We start from the raw sequence: 23,645 nt of genomic DNA, 5'->3' as shown, positions 1-23,645 counted from the left end.
GTTATCAGTTGTTAATATAATTAAAACTGCAAGCAGTGATGTACGGGCCCTCGCACTCTGGCGAGTCGTCTCCCCGAAGCCGTCTCCCCGACGTACAGCGCGCGAGGGACCGCGTACCCCCGCTTAAAGTTGCTATTTTTGTCTCGTTTCCTGTCTCCAGCAGGGGGCGCTGGCGAACCGTTTGGCCACGCCGACTCGCAAAACACATCATATGTATCGTCTCACCACGCCGGATATATGTGACACGTTTCGTGAGGTTTCAAGCATCCTTTGACCGTAAACATCAACTTCCTGCGTCACTGCGAGACATCCAACTTTGTTGCATCGTCACGGCGACGCCCATTGACAAAGTCGAACGAATGTCTCAATATATCATCAACTACATGTTTAGGTTATTGTGACCCGACTTTAGGTTCATGTGATCAACCAGCTCAACGTAGAATGTGAAAGTATGAAAAGTGTCATTTCCAGTGGCCAACAGGGGGCGCTATGACTATGAGCGAATATTCCCCCACAGGGGTCTTCAGGGCGGGGCTGTTATCATACCTGTGATGTTTGGAGAAGGTCGGTCCATGTACATAAGATTTAAAGCAACTCGTAGTTTCATGGCAAGACGCTCAAAATGGCCGCCACGCTCCCAAACATGTTTTCTATCCATAGAACCTAAATTCAAGTCGGTCGGACAAAACCCGTCGGAGGAGTTCGACAAAGAACAACGTGTCAGAATCGCCCAAAATGGCGACTAAATTAAAAATGGTGGACTTCCTGTCGAGTTGACGTAACGGTGCAATGTAACTTTTTTGTGCGTCCGGGTGTGATACACGTGTCCACCGGATTTGGCGAATTTAGGTAAATGTGGCCGCCGGGGCATCTCTGTAGGGGGCGCTCTCGAGCCGTTTGGCCACGCCCACTCACGACTCCACTAGAATACGAAATGTTTCGCCGGGAGACAAATGTGTTTCCACTTTCATGAGTTTTTGAACATGATAAAGATTCCAAAAAGGAAAATCACTTTACGTAAGAATGTCGAATGGGTAAGAAAAATAAAATGTTTATGAAAAACAACGGCTTCACACTGATGCGCGGTGCTCGGGCCCTAATAATATGACAGTGTATAGTTTTAGTTTATGGGCAACTGGGCTAAACATGTAAATAAACAGAAGGTTCTGGCTCCAACCACCAGGGAGCGCTGCACGAGGAAACACTGTCATTTGTACCAAACATGATCAACTCTTTGGTGCATAACTCACTCAACTCTCACAGACATGAAGCATGTGTCGTTAGCTGCAGTGTGACTCTCCCTTCCCGTGGATATCCATACTTCTGGAAGCTAAACCTCCATAAACCCGCTTAGAAGTTACAGGAACAGGATCCCTTGGAAATCGTGGTGTTTTTAGCTTTTCTTCGGTCCCACGGGGATACAGTGACAGTTAGCTGGACTTTCACGTGTCCAATATAAACAGGAGATGCTTAAAGAGAATTCGGTTACTTTTAATCATGACAATTGGCTGAAATGTTAACAAACAATAGGCTTAGAAAATGGGGTCCACATGTGACTTCCTGTTTACATCCCCCAAAGCATGATGGTAGTTCTTTATTCTCTAAATAGAGGTATTTATTAAATGTATTACCCTTTTTGTGTTTTACTCAAATGTATAATTTTTACTCCAAATCTTTATCCCAGTAGATTTGGACTCTTTAAACTATGTTATCGATTTCAGCTGTGTTTTTACTGCTGGGACAAACAAACGCTGACACCTGATTGGTTCCTGGTGACATCACCTTCAGTGTGTTTAATCTTTTCTTTGGAAAGTTCCTTTCAATCAAAGAAATAAAGTTTGGTGACTTTCATCAACATAACTTCAATGTCTGTAAAACTCATCAGTGCTTCGCTGATGTGTTTTTTTATCGATTGTTTCAGACAGAAAACTTCAGAAAGCAAAGAGAAACGCTGTTTATTGAAACTCTGGTTAATCATTCACGTCACCGTTCATCTGTTACAGCAGCTGCATCACATGAAAACAACTATAATATCCTCATTCAGTGGTTCAGTATGTACAGCAGCAGGGCGGCAGCGAGTCTGACCTCTGACCTCCGTCTGACCTCCGTCTGACCTCTGTCTGACCTCTGAACTCTGGTATTGTATTTATTAAACTGCTAAAAGACAAAATTGTGGATTAGTTGTAAAATAATTTAAGTAAAAATCTTTCTCTCACCAACTACAAAATAAAAACAATTCCTCAAACTTCTTTTAACTTAATAATAATAATAATGACAAAACATTTCCAGGAGCAGTATAATGTGAAGAAATATAGAAGTTTTATTTGATTATCAGTAGTTTATGATTGATAAGATATTTTTATCAACAACAAACAAGCATAATACATCTTTTATTTAAAGTCGTCTGATTTCTTCTCATTTGATCTTTTTTATACATTTTAAATATTTTAAATTGTTGTTCGTTTCTTGCTGCAGATTTAAAGATTTCACACAAATAAAATGAACTCGTGTTCTTGCAGAATAAAAAAAACCTGAATAAACTTCAAAAGTTATAAGTCAGAAATTTCAGTTCATCTCCATGGAAACACACGAGGTCTTTAAGTCCCGCCTCATTTCTCAGTTGCAGTGAGTTTGATGGAATTGCTGGTTAGCTGTTAACTGTCGGGGTCATTTAAATAAAGGCTGAATATAAATATGACATCATCGTGGTGACATCATGCAGCAGGTAAACGGTCAGACACGTCGACGCCCTGCAGTCCAAAATAATTCAATAAAAACAGAATAATACACCTCAAAATGTACAAAAAGAAAAACATTGAACAATCTTTGTGTCGTCATGGCGTCAGTCACAGCAACCCACTTCCTGTTTTTTACTACACCAACCAATCGGAACACATCGTGAATCCTCAGTATCACAATCACTCCCCAAAGGAAGAAAGAAAACAAGAAATCCTCTCGGCGTAAAGTGGCCGATGCTCGCTCACCCCGACGTCTCTCATCTCCATCAGCTGTTTTTTTTCATTTTTTTTTCAGTCTTTTATTTTGTTGATCCACAGACAGGAAGCGGCGAGGCGGCGTGACGCAGGATGAGGCGGTGGTGATTTTGGCGTTTTGAAGTTGATGCAGTGACGGTGAGTTTAAACCTCAACGCAGGTCTGAAGGCTGAACTCGGATTTAAAGGGACGTTCAGTAAATCACCATGACGACCGCAAACACACCAGAACATCTGGGAGGAAGTTCTCCAATCTGTAACTGCAGTAAAAGTATAAATACCACAGAAAACTTTCAAAGTAAAAGAACGGAGTTTAATGAGGAGTCAGCGGCCGTCTCGGTGTCGACCCGTCTTTGATTTATGGACACGTGACGTCCTGAACGCCTCCCGCTTAACTCCGGCTCAGCCAATCAGCTGCTGCGCTGCTGCTCACCAGCTCAACGTGTTGATAGGTTGAATATTCATGTGTTGTTTTGCAGTGCAGATTTAGATCCTCTGACACGATGCTGCTGGATATTAAACTGATAACTAGGAGTGCCGACGTCGTCGTGTCCTGAAGATCCGGTCGGTTCTCCTCATTCCTTCATCGTCTTTGGGTTCGAAAACCTCAGAGAAGTCCAGCGAGAATTCGCCCGTCGTTTCCTCATCGACATTCATGTTGTGATAAATGATTTCTACACGTAGTTAAGAACAAACATGCAACTTCTTTATGTAGGTTAGAAAATAGCTGCACATCATTTGGTCACTAAGCAACACGAGCCGAGGCTGAACGTCTCCGACCTGCTGATGGGCGGAGCCAGAGCTGAGGGGGTGGAGTTCAGTCGTGTGGTTCATCGTTGCTCCTCCACGCTGCAAACATCCCTCAGGTGTGTGTGTGTGTGTGTGTGTGTGTGTGTGTGTGTGTGTGTGTGTGTGTGTGTGTGTGTGTGTATGTGTGTGTGTGTGTGTGTGTGCGTGCGGCAGTGGCTTTTGCTGAACTAAAGATAAAATCGAGGAGACGTTTTAATCGCAATCGTTTGGACTATTAATCGTATTAATAGTATTACTAATAGTATTAATACTATTAATGAATATTAACCAGGAGGTTTGGAGCAGGAAGTGACCATATTTGGACGATCTGGGGGAGGAGCATGGGAGGGATCTGAACCTGAGGATACGAGGCCCCGCCCATCTATAGAGGAAACCCTACTGCACCAAAGGCCTGTCAGTCAAACATACACGCCTTTAATTGTGATATATTGCGTAGTTTAAGGCTTCAAATAACAATTAAGTCGTGAAAAATGTCCGTCATAGTTTCCTTTAGTTTGAAAAAGTGACAAAAATTATTTCTGGATTATCAGTGTTGAATTTATTAGTTCATTATCATTAGTTATTCATCATCGTGTTATCGTCGACGTCCTTTTAACATGTTGAATGTATATATTTTGTAAGATAAAATGTTAATTATACTAAACTCCTGCAGGTGTCACGTATAAAAATATGAATAATTCCATGTTGCTTTAAAGGTTCGTCTGTGAACGCTGACAGAACCAGTTAGCTCGTAGCGTTAGCATCAACTCCAACGACTGCGATCGAACCGTCTCCTCATTTTTCTCGTCAGTGCTGAGAAACAGATGCTGTCACTATGACATCATAGCTGGATAAACCAATAGGAACGCTTCTATTTAAAGTGCGCTAACAGGTACTTGATTCGTTCCGCCTGACAGCCGACTCAGCGGGAACGTTGCTTCAGTTAACGTCTCGTACCAGGAAACAGAAGCGCCGCGCTGCGTTCGACCTCCGACCTGCGACCTCCTGCGACCTCCGACCCCGTTCACCTGCAGGTTTCATTTGTGCTCGCTCAGCAGTTTCATGGTTCCGGCCTGTCGGACGTTAACGTGTGAAGCAGAAGTCGAACAGAACGCCGCGTTTCTCTGCAAACCTGAAGACGTCTGCTAGCTGAAGGGTCGATGACGGTGACGGTCGGAGTCCGGTCGGGTTCCCGCCGGCTGATCCGGGAGGAGCAGGGCATTGTGGGACGTCAGAAGAGACACACCCTCTTCTTCATGTCGTTTCTCTTCCAGACGGAGAGACGGTCGAAGTTGTCGATGGACATCCCGAAGACGCTGAAGAACTCCTCCTGAGAGAGGTGTCTCTGGAAACAGCAGGAAACGATGAGTCGGCACATTCAGCACCGAAACAAATCATTGTTCTACTTCGGTTCTGCTGCAGCTCAGGAACACGTTTAATGGCAAATATTCAGGTTAAAACTTTTTGTATGAAAGTAAATGATTTTTTTTCGGTAGTGAAAGAAAATGTTCAAAGAGTTTTTTAATGTATCTAATTTACTGCAGTGTGTTTCTGAACAGAGGAAACGGCGCCTTCGGTGGCCACTGGTGGTAATTACAGGATCGTGATGGATTCATAAACAGGATGAACCAGCTGATGGCTCTCAGGGAACCGTTACGCTCTAACCACTGGATCTGGAGTTGTGTACGAATCAACGTAGCGTTCACTGAAATGTTTTCTATTCTCATTTTTTAAAAATCATCAATGTTTGTAACTTTTAAAAAAAATGTCAATAGTGACATTTTGAAGCCATCAAAAATCATCCTTCTGGAGCCTGAAGTGACCAAATTTGCCCACTAGGTCCCGCCCACCCATACCAGAAACTTGACTCCACCCCAGACCTGTCAATCAAACTAGACACACCCCCAAACATATCTGGATTTGAGTCCTAATATCTAATGAAGGCTGGAAGTATTTTCAAAAGGAAACACTGATCAGAAGGGAATGTTGGAGCCAGCCCCTGGTGGTCATTGGTGGTATTACACTGGAAGAAACTTTAAGAGACCCAGTTGTTCTTTACCTCCAGTCGGGTCCGGTCCACTCCAGGAGGCAGTTTACTGCGTCCTCGGTGAGTCACTACCAGCATCTCGTAGGGGTAAATCTGTCAATCAATCAATCAATCAGATGTCAGGTTAAATCAGCGTCTTCACGTTCTTCTTTGTTTCCTGCTCAGTAAAGACGCTGCAGCATGTTGATGGTCAAATCTGCTGAAGCAAACCGTTTAGGCTTTTTGCGACTTCATGTCCACTCCAGTATAAGACCACAGTGTGTAATACACTTGGCAGCCCACTAGAGGGAACCGTGCTGGTGTCACGTTTTGACTTGCCTCAGTGTGATGATGTACACGTACGGATTACTTTTTACGTAACAAAGGAGATCATGTGATTAAGTACAAAAGTGCCAGACGCTGCGATCAAGTGGTGAGCTGAGGTTACACCGTGGGAAGTCGTGAGCACGGTATTCACGTTTTTTGAGCAGTTAAGTTGTGAGGGCACCGTTGCCAGGCAACAGAGGCTAACATGTTAGCATGCTAGCAGGCGGCTAACATAACGCAGGAAGACTTACTGACTCACTGAGTGGGAAGACACGGCCGTTGCTAACATGAGTATTTTCCTCAGACGTTTTATTAAATTACGAAGAAAACCTCTTTGTGACTAAAATTAAAACATTTGAACTAAAAATCCAACAAAAATGTACTTCTTTGGCCTCCATCATTTTCTGTAAATGTCAACAAACACATCACAACTCGTGAACTCTGAGGTTTCCAAATATTTCGACATCATGACGCCATGACTACCACAAGGGGGCGCCATTCAAACGGACTGCATCGTGAACACGGTGACTCCAGGAGAGCAGCGATCCAATCCGTGAGGAGACGAAGTGGAAGAAATCTTTTCCAAAGTCTAACCGAGTACATAAATTTAACCACGTGGATTTCACACTGCAGTTGCTGACACGGCGCCCTCTGGTGGACTGACAGGTGTATTACACTGCACTGAGACGTTTTCTTACACAAAACCTCTTCTTTACTGTTCAAGAAGCAGAAACACAGACTGAAGTTTGATGGAAATGTTTTGGACATGGATTGTGTTTGAAGTTGGTTCACCTGCTCCAGCATGCTGGGCAGAGAGTTTCCTCGGTCCATCCTGGAGTCTCCGTTCTGACAGAAACCACGACGACCACCGTTAAAACAGCCGATTATCACGATGAATGATGTGTGCGGTGTAGAAGGAGGAGACTGTACCTGAACACCTGCAGACAGACAGAGTTCAACACGCTCATTAAAACGTCCTCACAGAGTCCTGATGTTTAAATCTGTCGTCGGTTCGTACCTGCAGCAGTTTTCTCCGATGAGCTGAAGTCAGTCGACTGCAGCTGCAAACAAACAGACACGTTGATCGGCGTGTGAAACTCGCAATGCTGCGACCGCTCGTCTGAGGTCGGACACACTCACCCTGGACAGGCCGCTCCTAGAGGATGCTGGGAAATACACCGACTTGGAGGCGTTGGACCCTGAATAGGAGAGATGGTTCGTTTTTAATTCAACGTCCGTCCAGAGAAATGAAACAAAAGAAATGAAAATTTACTGTTAAATATGTCGCTGACATCAGATGAAGAAACGGACGATTTAACGAACAGTTTTATTGGAGTTATTCCTTCAATACTTCTGAGACATTTGTTTTGTATTATCAGTTATGACACGCGGCAGACACCAGAGGGCAGCAACTCCTCAGTCAGTTTTCTGTTTGGTAAACAGCTTTGTATGTGTGTGTGTGTGTGTGTGTGTGTGTGTGTGTGTGTGTGTGTGTGTGTGTGTGTGTGTGTGTGTGTGTGTGTGTGTGTGTGTGTGTGTGTGTGTGTGTGTGTGTGTGTGTGTGTGCGTACCGTTGTTCTGACTGCGGTCCGGTAGAGAACGGGCTTTCCTCCTCAGAGGAGCAGCAGATTTCTCCAGCTCCTCCTTCAGGATGATTTTTCCCAGATTGGACTGAATCTGACCGAGACACAAACATCTGGATCTGAAACATCTGGATCTGAAACATCTGGGTCTGAAACACCTGTACCTGAAACATCTGGGTCTGAAACATCTGGGTCTGAAACATCTGGGTCTGAAACATCTGGACCTGAAACATCTGGGTCTGAAACACCTGGACCTGAAACATCTGGACCTGAAACATCTGGGTCTCAAACATCTGGGTCTGAAACATCTGGGTCTGAAACACCTGGACCTGAAACATCTGGACCTGAAACATCTGGGTCTCAAACATCTGGGTCTGAAACATCTGGGTCTGAAACACCTGGACCTGAAACATCTGGACCTGAAACATCTGGGCCTCAAACATCTGGGTCTCCCACCTTGTTAAGTTCTTGTTTCTGAAGCGCTCTGAGGCCCCACAGCTCATCATCCAGCTCTCCATCCTCCTCCTCCTCTTCATCCCTCTGCTCCTTCTTCCTCCACTCCTTCTCTACAGAGAGGAGACAGTCTGATGATTGACCGGAAGGAGGGACAGTTTTATGTGATTAACAGCTGAACACAACTTTATGATGAAAACCTGGAAAATACAATCGCTGTAGTGTGTTTCATTTGTGTGTGTGTGTGTGTGTGTGTGTGTGTGTGTGTGTGTGTGTGTGTGTGTGTGTGTGTGTGTGTGTGTGTGTGTGTGTGTGTGTGTGTGTGTGTGTTGGCGTGGGTCGTACCAATCACAGCAAGGGAGGGGGGGCAGGGCCAGTACTCTGTCTCGATCTTGGAGGGCAGGTTTGGATCTGGAGGCTGAGCTGCTGGGAACTTTGAGGATTCGATGATCAGGTCTTCGATGTGTTTCCCCTGAGGGACTGCAGAGGAGGACACATCTATACACACACACACACACACGCGCACGCACACACACACACACACACACACACACACACACACACACACACACACACACACACACACACACAGAGACGCAGACACACACGCACGCACGCACGCACGCACACACACACACACACACACACACACACACACACACACACACACACACACACACACACACACACACACACACACACACAGCAGGTTAAAGCTGATTAAAGATGGGGGGGCTGCCGCTGACCTACATTCAACTTCACACACTGACTGCAGGACGGTGACGGTCGCCATGACAACAGACATCCATCCAGTAACCAGGTGAACTCACCTTGTTTGTAGATTGGAGGCTTTTTGTAGATGTTGGAGCCATTTTCTGAAAGAAAAACAGAAATTTAGGAGAAAGTGTTTCTATCCAATGAGGTTCTGGTCGGGTTCTCTAAAACCAACAGGTATCAATAAAAAGGAGGCGGAGTTTACCCGGCCGGTGGAAGTGCTGCATGCTCTTGGCTCCAGAGGGTTGTGTGTTGGGTGTGTGTGTGCTGTGTGTTCTGCTGGTCTGGATGGTGGAACCAGGTGAAGAACCTCCAGGTGACCGGCTCTCCAGCCACTCCCTGGACTCCTTGGACAGGTTCTGGGAACACAGGCATGGGGGGGTGAACGCCACGATCAGACCACCAGAACCTCCTGAAGGAGGTCTGCTGTAAGACCTCGTCAGTCATCACTAGAACCTCCTAGAATACCAGCAGAACCCCGTCAGGCCCGCTACTTGGTCTTGATCTTTAGTACCTGGTCCCAACAGTTTGAAGGTCCAGTAAGAACACAATGTGCTGCAAAGAACTGGATCAGAACCAGGTTTTATGAGAGCAGAGATGTGTCAGAGTTCTAATAGTAAACCTTCTCACACACCAACGCCCACAATGCATCAGTCAGGAAGCTCCTCCTCCTGCAGCCGCTCACTTTATGTTTCTACCACTCTTCGCTATCATAGTGTTTAACGGAGCATCAGAGTGCTCGAAATTTGACCTCTGATTCTCTGACCTTTGATTCTCTGACCTTTGACCTCTGATTCTCTGGACGGGAACAAAAATCATCTCTAACAGTGGGAACCACGTGGTGAGTCTTACCTCGGGGGAGGGGGAGGGAGAGATGGAGCGAGGAGACAAGGACCTCTGGTGGAAGAATACATGAAATAGATTAAAGACTCGTAAACACTCACGTTAATGTGAACTTAAAGGTTGAACACACAACACGCATTTATTTAATAGATGAAGTTTCTGTAAATAACAAACACACGGAGGTGAAACTGATAAAAGTGTAATTTACAGTGTGACCAGATGGTGGCAGTGTTGTGTCACTGTTCTGATGACTAAACCACAGACTTTATATAAAAGAGTTCGTAGTTTCAGGTCTGTAAAATAGTTCTGATCCAGAAGTGTCTTAAGCTGCAATACCAGCGAGTGCCACTAGAGGTCGGCTCCAAAAAGCCTCCGGCTCCATAGACTCCCATTCAACTTCTCTCATCAAATCCAAAGTGAATAAAATGTGTCCATCAGTTATCTCGGTGTTGTTAGCTAAAGTCACTCCTTCTTCTTAGTTTTCTGGAGGTCCATCTGAAAATAATCCCTCATTCATTAGAAAAGAAGATTCAAGAAGACCTGTTTTTGGGGGCGTGTCTGTTTGATTGACAGGCCTGTGGTGCAGTCAGGTTACAGCTATCGGTGGGCGGGACGTAGTATCGTATTTGCTAAATCAAACACAAACAGTATGTATAAATGAGATTTTTTTTAGACATACAAGCTTCTATAAAAATGTCTTTGTCCTCCTGATTAACCAACCCTCATTTAACCAGGTCTCTCTCACACACACACACACACACACACACACACACACACACACACACACACACACACACACACACACACACACACACACACAGTGTTAACGAGCGGTCAGCAGCTGATTGATGTCCCTGTTAGCAGCAGCAGAGTTAACAAACCAAATAACTAGTCAACTGGCTGGTTTCCTCCTGATGTCCTTAAAATGTCCACAGAGACGGACCAGCCGTCCCTGAGGAAACCGTGTGTCCATCAGACGTGAATTGAATCACCTCTAGTGGACTGTAGCTGTAGTGCGGCTGGTAGATCATCAGGTCGGGTCTCTCGATGTCCAGGATCGCTTTGTCTCTCGGTAACGCTGCCAAGTCCTTGTAGCCGATGACGCTGTCCTCCACCCGGGCCTGGAGACAGAGACGGAGATGGAGACGGATTACAGATGACTGTCTGGGATTAATCTGGAGAGAAGATGAACATGATCTCTGATCGTCTCACCATGATGGCTGCAGCCGGAGACCCGGGGACACTGGGACCTCTGAGAGACAGGACGCTACCGGGGGACGTCTGGGTCAGCTGCTGCTCACACACACACACACACACACACACACACACACACACACACACACACACACACACACACACACACACACACACACACACACACACACACACACACACACACACTCACACATCTTAATGAGCATGTTCTTGTCTCAGGTTTAAACTCACAGACTCTTCATGTGTTTACCTTGGGCATCATCCTGACTGCTGATTGGTCAGTTCCTGAGAGACACAGACGTAACACAGTGTTAAATACTGTAAAGGTGGTCAAACAGGACATGAACAATAGACTGGGAATGACGGGAGAGGTCAGAGGTCAGAGACGGTTTCTGATGTGTCTCTGTGGACGATGTTGAACCTCCATCATCTTTCTGATGAGTCACAGATCAGACTCCAGTTCAGATTCTGTCCGTCACCATCTTTGCTAGTTCGGAGCGGTTTGGAGCAGGAAGTGACCATATTTGGACGAGCTGGGGGAGGAGCCAGCGGTGGATCTGACCGATCTGATTGGAAACCTGATGATACTAAGACCCGCCCACCGATAGCTGTAACCTGACTGCACCACAGGCCTGTCAATCAAACAGACACGCCCCCAAAAACAGGTCTTCAGGGCCCGAGCACCGAAGGTGTGAAAGCCCTGTTGTTTCCAAGGAATTATTATTCTCGTTCATTATTTTACTCTGCAAAGAACTGCATTTTTGGCAGTTTTCATATTCAAAAACTCATGAAAGTTGGTACACACGTCTCCTGGCAAAAAATTTCATATTCTAGTGAAGTCTCGCCCACTCTTCTACAAAAAAGTTACATTGCACCATTACGTCAACTCAACAGGAAGTCCGCCATTTTGAATTTAGTCGCCATTTTGGGCGATTCGCACATGTTGTATTTTAACGAACTTATCCTCGGGATTTTGTCGGACTTTTGTTTGAAATTGAGTCAATTCACTGTTAACATGTTTGGGATTAAAAGTTCTTAAAATAATTTGTTTTCGTTGATGTGTGTGCCCGTGGTGTGTCGGCCATTTTGAGCGTCTTGCCATGAAAGTACAAGTTGCTTTAAATCTTATGTACATGGACCGACCTTCTCCAAACATCACCGGTATGATAACAGCCCCGCCCTGATGACCCCTGTGGGGGAATATTCACTCATAGTCCTGTTGGACACTGGAAATGACACTTTTCATACGTTCACATTCTACGTTGAGCTGGTTGATCACATGAACCTAAAGTCGGGTCACAATAACCTAAACATGTTGATGATATATTGAGAAAAAAGGGCGTCGCCGTGGCAACAGGAAGTTGATGTTTAAGGTCAAAGGATGCTTGAAACCTCACAAAACATGTCACATACATCCGGCGTGGTGAGATGATACATCTGATATGTGTTTTGCGAGTGGGTGTGGCCAAACGGCTCGCCAACGCCCCCTAAACTGCAGCCCCTGCACCTCGTTTCACCTACATGCACCAAATTCATTGGACTCAAGATATAGAAAAAAGTCTCCTGGCATCATGAATTTGTTTTCGTCGATCGATGTGCACGTGGCGTGGTGGCCATTTTGAGCATTTCGCCATGAAACTACAAGTTGCTGTAACTTTTATGTAATTATTCTGGTCTTCCTCAAACATTACATCTTTGATAACAGTCAACACCCTGAAGACACCTGTATGGTAATATTTGCTCATAATCGTAGCGCCCCCTGCTGGAGACAGGAAACGAGATAAAAATTAAAACTGCAAGCGGGGATATGCGGCCTCTTGCGTGCTGCACGTCGGGGATCCAGGGGCCCCGACCCGCTGGCTCCCTGATGTGCACCATGCAAGGGGAAACTATAACTCAACCGTCCATAAATATTCATTCGAATGCGACCAAAATTGCCACAGACATTCTTTGGATACGTGTTTTCAAGGAGGTCTGCAGTGATGTTAAATAGCTTCCTGTAATGTGTAGTGGATAAAAAAAAAAATTGTAATTTCTCCAAACGTTTCAACTTCACTAAAAGTTGAATCACCATCAACAGGTGGAATCTGAACCATTAATATCAACCTTGGTGAAGTAGAATCTTTTACCTGTTGAGTTAACCAGACTGTTGGCTGAGTCTCTGGAAGCTCTGAGTGAACTCCGTGAAACTCTTTCTTCTGCCGCATCTCTTTCTCAGGCGCCAAAGATAGTCCAGCGGTCTACGACACCAACCCCTAGCTGGAAATGACCTCATGAGAACATGGGTTTGAGCCCCACTCAGGTATCACACATGGTTCATGGAGGGGGAGTCCCCTTAATAAGCCACACGGTTCACGGAGAGTGAATCCCTCTAAGGGTAAGCCATTCAGGTTTGTACGTGCAGTCATACTAATACCAAACCAAAGGTCAACAACAATACTAAACTAAAAAAAAAAAAAAAAAAAAAAAAAAAATCCCCCAACAGAGACTTTTTTTTCTCATATTTCGGACATGCTACAGTATGACACAGGTGCACTGGTTAGAGCAGTTGCCTCACAGTGAGAAAAATATCCAAAGTATGTCATCCAAAAAGTTACCCAAAATTCATGTTTGTGTATAGTATAGAGTATATAGTATATAGTATATTGTATAGAGTATAGAGTATATAGTATACAGTATAGAGTATATTGTATATAGTATAGAGTATATTGTATATAGTATATTATATATAGTATAGAGTATATAGTATATTGTATATAGTATAGAGTATATTGTATATAGTATATTATATATAGTATAGAGTATATAGTATATTGTATATAGTATAGAGTAAAGTATAGAGTGTATAGTTGAAAGTATAGAGTATATAGTATAGAGTACAGAGTATATTGTATAGAGTATATAGTGTAGAATATATAGTATAGAGTATATAGTATAGAGTATATAGTATAAAGTATAGAGTATATAGTTTAAAGTATAGAGTATATAGTATAGAGTATATAGTATATACTATAGAGTGTAGAGTATATAGTATATAGTATAAAGTATAGAGTATATAGTATATAGTATATAGTATAGAGTAGAGTATATAGTATAAAGTATAGGGTATAGAGTATAGAGTATAGAGTATATAGTATAGAGTATAGAGTATATAGTATATAGTATAAAGTATACAGTATATAGTATAGAGTAGAGTATAGAGTATATAGTATAAAGTATAGGGTATAGAGTATAGAGTATAGAGTATAGAGTATAGAGTATATAGTATAGGGTATAGAGTATAGAGTATATAGTATAGGGTATAGAGTATAGAGTATATAGTATAGGGTATAGAGTATAAAGTATAGAGTATAGAGTATAGAGTATAGAGTATAGAGTATATAGTATAGGGTATAGAGTATAGAGTATATAGTATAGGGTATAGAGTATAGAGTATATAGTATAGGGTATAGAGTATAGAGTATATAGTATAGGGTATATAGTATAACCAGGGTGATGCAGCTAAGTTTGATGTTTGGCCGTGACACAGGAAGTTGATGTTTAAGGTCAAACGATGCTCCAAACCTCATGAAACTCGCGTCAGGCACCAACTTTCATGAGTTTTTGAAGATGTTTTTTAAGAAGAATAAAGAACGAGATCAAGGAAAAAATTCTAACTGCAAGCAGTGATCTGCAGACCCTCTCGTGCTGCATGTCGGGGAGTCGGCAGCTGCAACCCGCTGAACCCCCGACGTGCAGCACGAGATCACTGCTATGATATCACCTGATGTTCTTCATGGTCAAACTAAAGTAAAGTTTTTTGATTCCAGATTAATTCAGGATTGTTTAAACATAAATACGCTCCACAGCTGAAGGTCCACCGATCAGTGAGGTGTCATTTCCTGGTTGGGTGACGTCACTGCTGTGTGTTGATGAAACAGCAGCTCAGACTATTCTCTCCTAACAATGATGTTAAAGGAACATTCTCACATTTTACACCCTTTCACTTTTGAGTGTTTCCTCTTTAATATAGCGAGGCTAGCAGTTTCCCCCTCTTTCTAGTCTTTGTGCTAAGCTAACCTGCGTACTCTCAGAAGATGTCATGTGACCGCAGCTTATTTCTCTCTTCAGATTATCAACAGTTAAACTGAGAGATCCACGCTGACAGACACAAAGAGATGATTCCAGAGACACAGGCTTTGTTCAACACACACACCCACACAGATACACACACCCACACAGATACACACACACACACACACACACACACACACACACACACACACACACACACACACACACACACACACACACACACACACACACACACACACTGCAGGCTTTTCCCGTCGCTGACCGCACGTTACCCGAACCTCCACACTTCTATGTATCTGTGTGTGTGTGTGTGTGTGTATATATGTGTGTGTGTGTGTATGTGTGTGTGTGTGTATGTGTGTGTTACCTCAGGGAGAAAAAGGGATCATGTCTGTGTGTGTGTCTTCGGCCCAATTAGCACCTGAAACACACACATATATAATATTTGTTAATTTTCACTGGTTCCGCTGTAGTTTGGCGGTTCCACTGTAGTTCACTGGTTTCGCTGTAGTTCGCTGGTTCCGCTGTAGTTTGGCGGTTCCACTGTAGTTCACTGGTTTCGCTGTAGTTCGCTGGTTTTGCTGTAGTTCACTGGTTTCGCTGTAGTTTGCTGGTTTTGCTGTAGTTCGCTGGTTTCGCTGTAGTTCGCTGGTTCCGCTGTAGTTCGCTGGTTCCGCTGTAGTTCGCTGGTTTCGCTGGTTCCGCTGTAATTCGGTGGTTTCGCTGTAGTTCACTGGTTTCGCTGTAGTTCGCTGGTTTTGCTGTAGTTCGACGGTTTCGCTGTAGTTCGCTGGTTCCGCTGTAGTTCGCTGGTTTCGCTGTAGTTTGCTGGTTTCGCTGTAGTTCAGCAGTTTCTCTGTAGTTCAGTGGTTTCGCTGTAGTTCGCTGGTTCTGCTGTAATTCGGTGGTTTCGTTGTAGTTCGCTGGTTTCGCTGTAGTTCGGCAGTTTCCCTGTAGTTCGGTAGTTTCGCTGTAGTTCGGTGGTTTCGCTGTAGTTCGGTAGTTTCGCTGTAGTTCGGTGGTGTCAGCATTGTTCCAGCTGTAACAGTTTAACAAGATGATTTCAAGATGTTTAAGGAGAAAGATCTCCGTCTGTCACTGAGGGAGATCAATATAATGTAGAGTGATCAATAATAAGGAGGATCAGGACTCAGCGGTATTCAGTCAGTCACATCAGAGCAGCGTCACTCTGCTGCTTAAAGCGCCGACAGCGATGGATGATAAACTGAAACTGGTTAGTAAGATAACAAAGGATAAATAAACTGATCATTAATAGAATGATGAAACATGCGAGTGTTGAGCTGCATTCAGATCAGATGTTAAGAAACGTACATGTTGAGACTCTCGGACGTCCTGCTGCACAGCTCACCAGATCCTGCAAGGACACCAGAGAGGAGTCTGTTAGAGAAGCAGGAAGACGTCTGACAGGTGAGCGAGGAGGACGAACACCTGGAACACCTGGAACACCTGGAACACCTGGAACACCTTATCTCTGCAGCCGACAGGTGAGCAACTCAAAGTAGAAACACAGAAACGGGCCGTTCACGTGTCTATAATCTGGGATTATTTGATATGGACCTCTGCAGCCGTTTCTTCGTTTCACGTCCACACTGAAGCTCTGCATCTATTTTCAGATTCAATTTTATTTCCAGGAAGTCGACTCAGTTGCTAAGCGATGATGCTGATGAAGATGAGTCGACCCGATCTGACAATGAAAAGTGAACTCACCAGAGACACTCTGCTGTCCTACTGTTATAACAGACAGTGAACTCACCACAGATGCTCTGCTGTCCTACTGTTATAACAGACAGTGAACTCACCACAGATGCTCTGCTGTCCTACTGTTATAACAGACGGTGAACTCAACACAGCCATTTAGCCTTTGAAAATAAGATGCTTCAAAATAAGACGCAGCTTGTATTATTCTGCAGGTTGCCATAGCAACAGTACTTTCATTGGTCAGTGACATATATGATGGATGGTTTAATCTGAATTTTATTGATAATATATTCCTGTTGGTCGAGGGTGTGTTTGTTTTGCTCTGCTGGATAAATAAAATCATGTCTCTGAGCGTGCTGAAGGTTGCTAGGTTACCACACCCAGCTGTCTAATCAGCTGGCAGAAATATGGGCGAGACAAAGAGAGAGATGCTACTTGGAGACAGACCTCCACCATGAGACCACACACACACACACACACACACACACACACTGCAGGGGTCATGGTCTCAGGTAAACCCCGCCCGCCTGCCACGCCCAGGAGTATAAACCAGACTTCCACTGGCCAGCACTGCTCCACATGCTGTTGGAGTTGTTTGGAGACATCCAGCTCAGATCACCTGACAGCAGCCAGTGATCTCCTACATTTCCCAGAATTCCTTTCAACACTCCAGAAGTGAAGAATCTCCCGTTTGTGTTGGAGGAGAGACTGAAAGTTAAAGTGAATGTCACTCTTAACTGAACAAAACAAAACAAAACAAAACAAAACAAAACAAAACAAAATAAAATAAAATAAAATAAAATAAAATAAAATAAAACAAAACAAAACAAAACAAAACAAAACAAAACAAAACAAAACAAAACAAAACAAAACAAAACAAAACAACAGAGTCCCAAACAAAGAAAACAAACATAATTAAACGGTGAATTCGTCCCCCAGAGTTCTACTGGACCTTCTGAGGTTCTGTTCTGATTCGTAGTCTTCAGGTCAGTGGGTTTTGTGTCTTGTTTCACTTCCTGTCCTCTGTATGATTGTTGACCCCGCCCCCTGATTAGTTCCACCTGTCCCTCGTTGTCCTTCCCTCCCTGCTGTATTTAGTCTGTGTGCTCTTCTTTGTTTCAATTTCCTATCTGTTGCTGCTTTTTCTGAAACCCAGACAACAACAAACCAGCTGAACTGCGTCACCATGGCAACAGGCTTCTCCAACATGATTCTGTGGTGGAAATCACTGCATTGGCTCAGGAACACTCGACTGTCAGCGTGCGTCCGATGTTTCTGCTCTAGTTTCCATGGTAACATTACAGATGTTCATGGACCAGCGGTCACGTTAACGTGTGGAACTCAGAGATGATGAAGAGACGACACTCTGAATACTTCCTGAAGGTTGTTGTTCTCCATGTGCAGCGCTGTGCTGCGTTCAGGAACACTTTTTCATTGACCCTCATAGAAGAACACTTTATAGAATTATTAATGTAAATGATGAAATATTGCAGTTTCTTCTGGTGTAAATGTTGTGTGAACCAGAACTCTCTCCGGTCTCCTGGAGGGACGCCAGCAGAGCGTGGTTATAAAGATATAAAGCAAAGTGACTGGCCGCCCTCTCCGTCTCTTTGTGTTTGGTCATAAATTATGTCGTTAACATCCCGCGGGGTCGTTAGTGCCGGTCACTGATACTTCACACCGACATCCTGAGAACGTGGAGACATTCATGGTGGTGCATCCAGGGCCAATTGGACATCTGAGCTTTCAACGCAAGTTATTAATGACTTCTGTCATCAGAACCTGAGAAAACAACCAAACTGAGGCAACAAGAAGTTAAAAGAATTATTTCTGCTGAACAGAATCCAGCCGTTACATCACAGAACAAAACATACAAATACCCTAACGGGGAAACTTCATGATGTAAGCAACCAGATCAAAGGTCGGAGATCAGAGGTCAGCCGATCCTGGAAGAGACGGTTGATCTTTGGTGAGAAAAAGTATTTTTTAAACTTAATTGACAATAAAGCAACAACCTCAACGTCCCACAGTGACGCTCAGTGGAGCGACGGGTCAATGGTCACTAAAAGCTCGGAGAGTATGAGCCGGTGAACATCTGCCGGGTTTCTACTTTAAACTGAGCTGCATTAACAGCTGAAGTACTGAAGAACATCTGGCTGGGTCTGGTCCTATTGGGTCTGGTCCTGTTGGATCTGGTTCTGTTGGGTCTGGTCCTGTTGGGTCTGGTCCTTCCGGGTCTCGGTCTTGCTGATTACAGATTTTGTTGAGTCGTGAGGAGGATGTGAAACATGATGATGAGGCTGTAAGTGGGTCAGAAAACTGCTGAGTCACCGCTTCACACTCAGCGGTGACTCAGCGACTCATTAAAACACTGACAGAGATTCATATCTCGTCATCTCAGCATTTTCACACCACGAACAGCCTACAGAGGAGGAAACCATGACGATGAGCTGAAACCAAAATGATGGTCCAAAACCAGGTCTAAAACCAGGTCTAAAGCCAGGTCTCAAACCAGGTCTCAAACCAGGTCTCAAACCAGGTCTAAACAAGGTCGACATCAGGTCTAAAGCCAGTTCTAAAACCAGGTCTAAAACCAGGTCTAAAACCAGGTCTAAAGCCAGGTCTAAAAACAGGTCTAAAACCAGGTCTAAAGCCAGTCCACAGAAAGCTGATTGGTTGAATCTCCACAGAAAGTTTCAGTGATTGGTGTGAAATGATGACATCTGTTAGTTTCAGTGTGTGTGTGTGTGTGTGTGTGTGTGTGTGTGTGTGTGTGTGTGTGTGTGTGTGTGTGTGTGTGTGTGTGTGTGTGTGTGTGTGTGTGTGTGTGTGTGTGTTCAGGTTCTTATCTCAGCTCACAGAGATGTGACCACGCCCTGCCCGTCACGGTTTTGGGTAACAGCTGCTGTCATTGGCTGACGCAGACGACATCACGGTGTGTTTGTTGTGATTGACAGGAAGTGGACCTGCGACCTCATTTCCAGCAGTAGAAGAAGAACTGAACTCTCAGCCCAGCTGCTGTTGTCTTTCTGTTGCCATGACAACAGGCACAGGGTTAAACCGGGAGATTTGACGCTGACCGACTGACCGCACTGTCAAATCCTGAAGCTGGCGTCATGGCAACGGAAGGACACAGGTGATACGTGGGTGGTTCTACACCTGGGCTCTCCTCTCTTGTTCCCTGCTTCCTTTTTCTTCCCTTTCTTGTTTCCTCTCTCCTTGTTTGGTACCAAAACAACACAACACCAGTACCCCCCCCCCTCCCCTTCTCCTCCCCTTCCCCCACCACCAGCCGCTGGCTGCGCCCGTGGCCTCATTCCTGCAGCATCAACAACACCCCCATCCCTCCCCCCGGCCCCCTGCTGCACTCAGAGATAAGAGAGATAAGAGCCTCCGTCTGCTGCAGTTCAACACAGCTCTGATTAAAGGAACATTCTGCTCTTCTACAACCACTGCGTTTAGGCCACGCCCACATTAACATCGCCTGACTTCACTTTATTTTACTGAACCTGAGGAAGAGGAGCCGAATTTCAGCTTTAGACCACGCCCACAATACATTGGATACATGTCATGTTGTCAGCTGTTGGTGCACCTGTTATTTTCTGTACATAAAGGTGGAGTTAACTTCCAGGTCTGACAGGTATAATACCACTTAAGGCCACCAGGGGCTGAAACGCGCCTGTCTCCAACAGACTCCCATTGAAAAGCATCTTTAAGATACTTTGAATAAATATTAATCTAATTTCAGGAAATTCTCACAATATCTCCTCTAAAAACATCGTAAACAGAAGTTTTACTGAAAGTATGACATCATAAAGTCTCCTTTCAAATTAAAACTCTCTATGAACTAACCTAAGTGTTCATTTCCAATCATTAGGCTCCGCCCCCTCTCCTCCCACCATCAAAACAAACTGCTGCTAGCTAATCAGGACAACAGGAAGTTGTGGGAAATGTGGTCTTATATGTAAATATAAGTTATATGTTAAATGTAGGTTTTCTCCACTTCCAGCTGGAAGAGACTGAACTTTGTTTTAGTGTTGAATGAATGTGATTTTAAAAAAAGCATGTAAAGCTCTTATTTTGAAGGCAGATGTATTCTCTAAGTTCAACACAGGAAGAAAAACACATTACAGGGAGAATATTTCAGGATTATAATGACAGGAAGTCACCTCAAATTAAAGATTCATGTTTAATGTTTAAAGCTCCCAATTTTGGCTAATTTCTACAATTTTTCTGCAAAAATCTCCCTGAACGACGTCGTTATTAAACCCTGGAGCGACTGATGAATTGATTTCATCTTGACATGAAGATGTTTCCCCGTATCATCTGGTGATGGTCGTGGTTGGGTCTGATGTGATGCTGATCGCCATGACGATCAGCAGGTGTTCAGGTGTGTCAGCGTCTCCATCTACTGCAGAGAACAAACTTTCTGTTGTGTAACGAGAGTGAAGATGACTCATGAGTCCAGAAATAGAGGACAGCGCCCACGCAGCAGCGAGACGTTCAGGGACCGTGGGAGCGCAGGACACCAACATCTGGATGTTTCAAACATGCAGCAGATGTTTCTGCAGGTCGTCATAATTATCTGATCACATTCAACAACAACACGGCTGGAAGTCGTCCAGATGTTGCAGGAGACGGAACATCTGAACCAGATGAATGAAACCTGCATCTGTTGGAACTAAAGAATAATTCAGGTTGGTTGAAGTGAAGTTATATCTGATGTTTTTCTATATTTTATGTTAACTACAGAGTGACGTGACCTTTGACCTCACAAAGATTCCAGATCAGACCGTTAAAAGCTCCAGAACTATCAGTTTAAAGTCCGACCGAAGAGAATTTGTTGTTCTGCTGTTTCCATGACGACGCCTCTCTCTCTCACAACCGTCTCCAACCGCAGCCGTTTCCAACGACAACCGTCTCCAACCGCAGCCGTTTCCAACGACAACCGTCTCCAACCGCAGCCGTTTCCAACGACAACCGTCTCCGTCCTCCATGACAATAGGAAAACGTTCCCGGTCTCTTCAGACCAGCCGGAACAACGATGCTAACACGCTCACGTTTAAATCTCCATTTAGCGCTTTATCATGCTAACACCGGCTAATTGGAGATGAACCCAACACTCAGTCGGCTCGGAGCGAGGTACGTGGAGGAAGTGTCCTGTACGGAAGTACTGAAGTACAAATACTCCATCACTACGTTAGCTCGCTGCTACCGACTACGTTTCTTTTACGGTTCTGTTTTTAACGAGTTATTTGCTCGCTGTCGGTTCTTCTGTTATTGTTACGTATTTTTGGACACGGCTGAACGTTACAAAGAAAATACTGAATTAAAATAAAAGTCCTGAATTTTAAATGTTACTTAAAATATGTTTTAATTCAGTAAATTATTTTAAGTATTGAAAGTAAAAGTAAAGACGGACAGACGGTTAGACAACAGGATGGACTGAGAGATGAATGGATGATGGACAGACAGACATATTGATTGACAGATTGACAGACTGATGGTTTCTGAGTGTCTCAGATGTTCTGCTGGCCGCAGATGTGATGGAGAGTGAAGAGGAGGGGTGTTACATAACCCCCCTCCTCTCCTCCGCCGCGTGCTCACTCTCCAGCAGCCTCTTGCATAATTTCACCCGGTAAAGTGAATCCTATCCACCGGGACACCGACTGCGTCCCCACTGCAGGGGGAGCCTGTGAGCCCCGCAGCAGGAGCTCCGCAGCCCGGCGTCACCGCGCCGGCTCCCCCGGACAAGGTCGACCGGAGCCGGGCAGAAAACCAAGCCGAAGTCCCGCTGAAAAACACCGCATTTTATCCCTCCAGCATCTCCTCAGTCTGAATATACATGTATGAATCACATGATGACCGTTATTACCGACAACCGACACACCGGAACACTTCACGGTAATCTACTTAACGGTGAACTCATCACGGGAATAATACACATGATTTTCTGCACACACACACACACACACACACACACACACACACACACACACACACACACACACACACACACACACACACACACACACACACACACACACACACACACACACAGAAAGCTGCTGAGGGCAGCAGGTGGAGGGAGGTGCGGGGTAGGGGGGGCTTACCTGTCCGTTACCGGTGTTTGTCCAAAACATCCAGCAGCTCCGTCACCGACTGGTCCTCTCTGCGCTGCCGCCCTCATATACAGCGCGTGTGTGTGTGTGTGTGTGTGTGTGTGTGTGATATCAGCAGTGTGTCTCTCTCTCTGGACTGGTCCATTTGTAGCAGCAGGGGGGTTAAACATGACGCTGCAACATGCCTATGCTGACAGAGCGTAGAAATATTAATAATTATTTAGATGACACACATTATTGTTTAATCTTATTGTTGTTTTTTTACCCAAACTATTATTTTGTTATTATAAAGCCCGTTTAAACTGAAAAACTCACAAAATAGCATAAAATTATATAAATATGACATTAAAACAGTACAGATGTACATAAATATTAAAAAATCTGTCAGATAAAACTTAGTTAAACCCACCTGAAGAGGTCTGTAAAATGGTTCTGATCCAGAAGTGTCTTCAGCTGCAATACCAGCGAGTGCCACTAGAGGTCGGCTCCAAAAAGCCTCCGGCTCCATAGACTCCCATTCAACTTCTCTCATCAAATCCAAAGTGAATAAAATGTGTCCATCAGTTATCTCGGTGTTGTTAGCTAAAGTCACTCCTTCTTCTTAGTTTTCTGGAGGTCCATCTGAAAATAATCCCTCATTCATTAGAAAAGAAGATTCAAGAAGACCTGGTTTTGGGGGCGTGTCTGTTTGATTGACAGGCCTGCGGTGCAGTCAGGTTACAGCTATC

At 44.4% G+C, this 23,645-nt stretch overlaps 1 protein-coding gene across 6 annotated transcripts; it reads right to left on the bottom strand.

Annotated features, from left to right (window-relative positions):
* Nucleotides 1-1,939: 1,939 nt before the first annotated feature.
* Nucleotides 1,940-23,033, bottom strand: LOC138637086 (dematin-like). Of its 6 annotated transcripts, none has more exons than XM_069725559.1 (18): nt 22,909-23,032; nt 22,421-22,589; nt 16,409-16,451; nt 15,444-15,497; nt 11,253-11,287; nt 11,000-11,080; nt 10,780-10,908; nt 9,797-9,841; nt 9,150-9,303; nt 9,001-9,045; nt 8,516-8,668; nt 8,174-8,283; nt 7,706-7,811; nt 7,275-7,333; nt 7,153-7,195; nt 6,927-7,072; nt 5,841-5,921; nt 1,940-5,126 (listed from the first exon to the last, which is right to left on the bottom strand). In XM_069725559.1, the coding sequence occupies exons 5-18, from the start codon at nt 11,262-11,264 to the stop codon at nt 5,013-5,015; spliced, it is 1,278 nt and encodes a 425-aa protein (XP_069581660.1). In that variant the 5' UTR covers nt 11,265-11,287; nt 15,444-15,497; nt 16,409-16,451; nt 22,421-22,589; nt 22,909-23,032; the 3' UTR covers nt 1,940-5,012. The 6 variants fall into 6 exon arrangements, with proteins under 6 accessions (XP_069581660.1, XP_069581665.1, XP_069581659.1 ...); XM_069725564.1 differs by lacking the exon at nt 22,421-22,589 and having other exon boundaries at nt 6,927-6,980; nt 7,065-7,072; nt 22,909-23,031; XM_069725558.1 differs by lacking the exon at nt 22,421-22,589.
* Nucleotides 23,034-23,645: the final 612 nt, after the last annotated feature.

The sequence above is a fragment of the Brachyistius frenatus genome, unplaced genomic scaffold (genome assembly GCF_029030835.1).
Source record: "Brachyistius frenatus isolate BFR_SWC_R1_liver_20210118 unplaced genomic scaffold, ASM2903083v1 Contig_429, whole genome shotgun sequence".
Lineage (NCBI taxonomy): Eukaryota > Metazoa > Chordata > Actinopteri > Embiotocidae > Brachyistius > Brachyistius frenatus.
This window is presented reverse-complemented; position numbering and strand designations above follow the sequence as displayed.

Bases quoted from the DNA above. Each gene is read 5' to 3' on its own strand.
- LOC138637086 (XM_069725561.1), bottom strand. The intron at 8,669-9,000 runs GTGAGTTCACCT...GTGTGTGTATAG, and splicing joins GCCTCCAATCTACAAACAAG to ATGTGTCCTCCTCTGCAGTC. The intron at 7,073-7,152 runs GTACGAACCGAC...GTCTGTCTGCAG, and splicing joins ATCGGAGAAAACTGCTGCAG to GTGTTCAGGTACAGTCTCCT.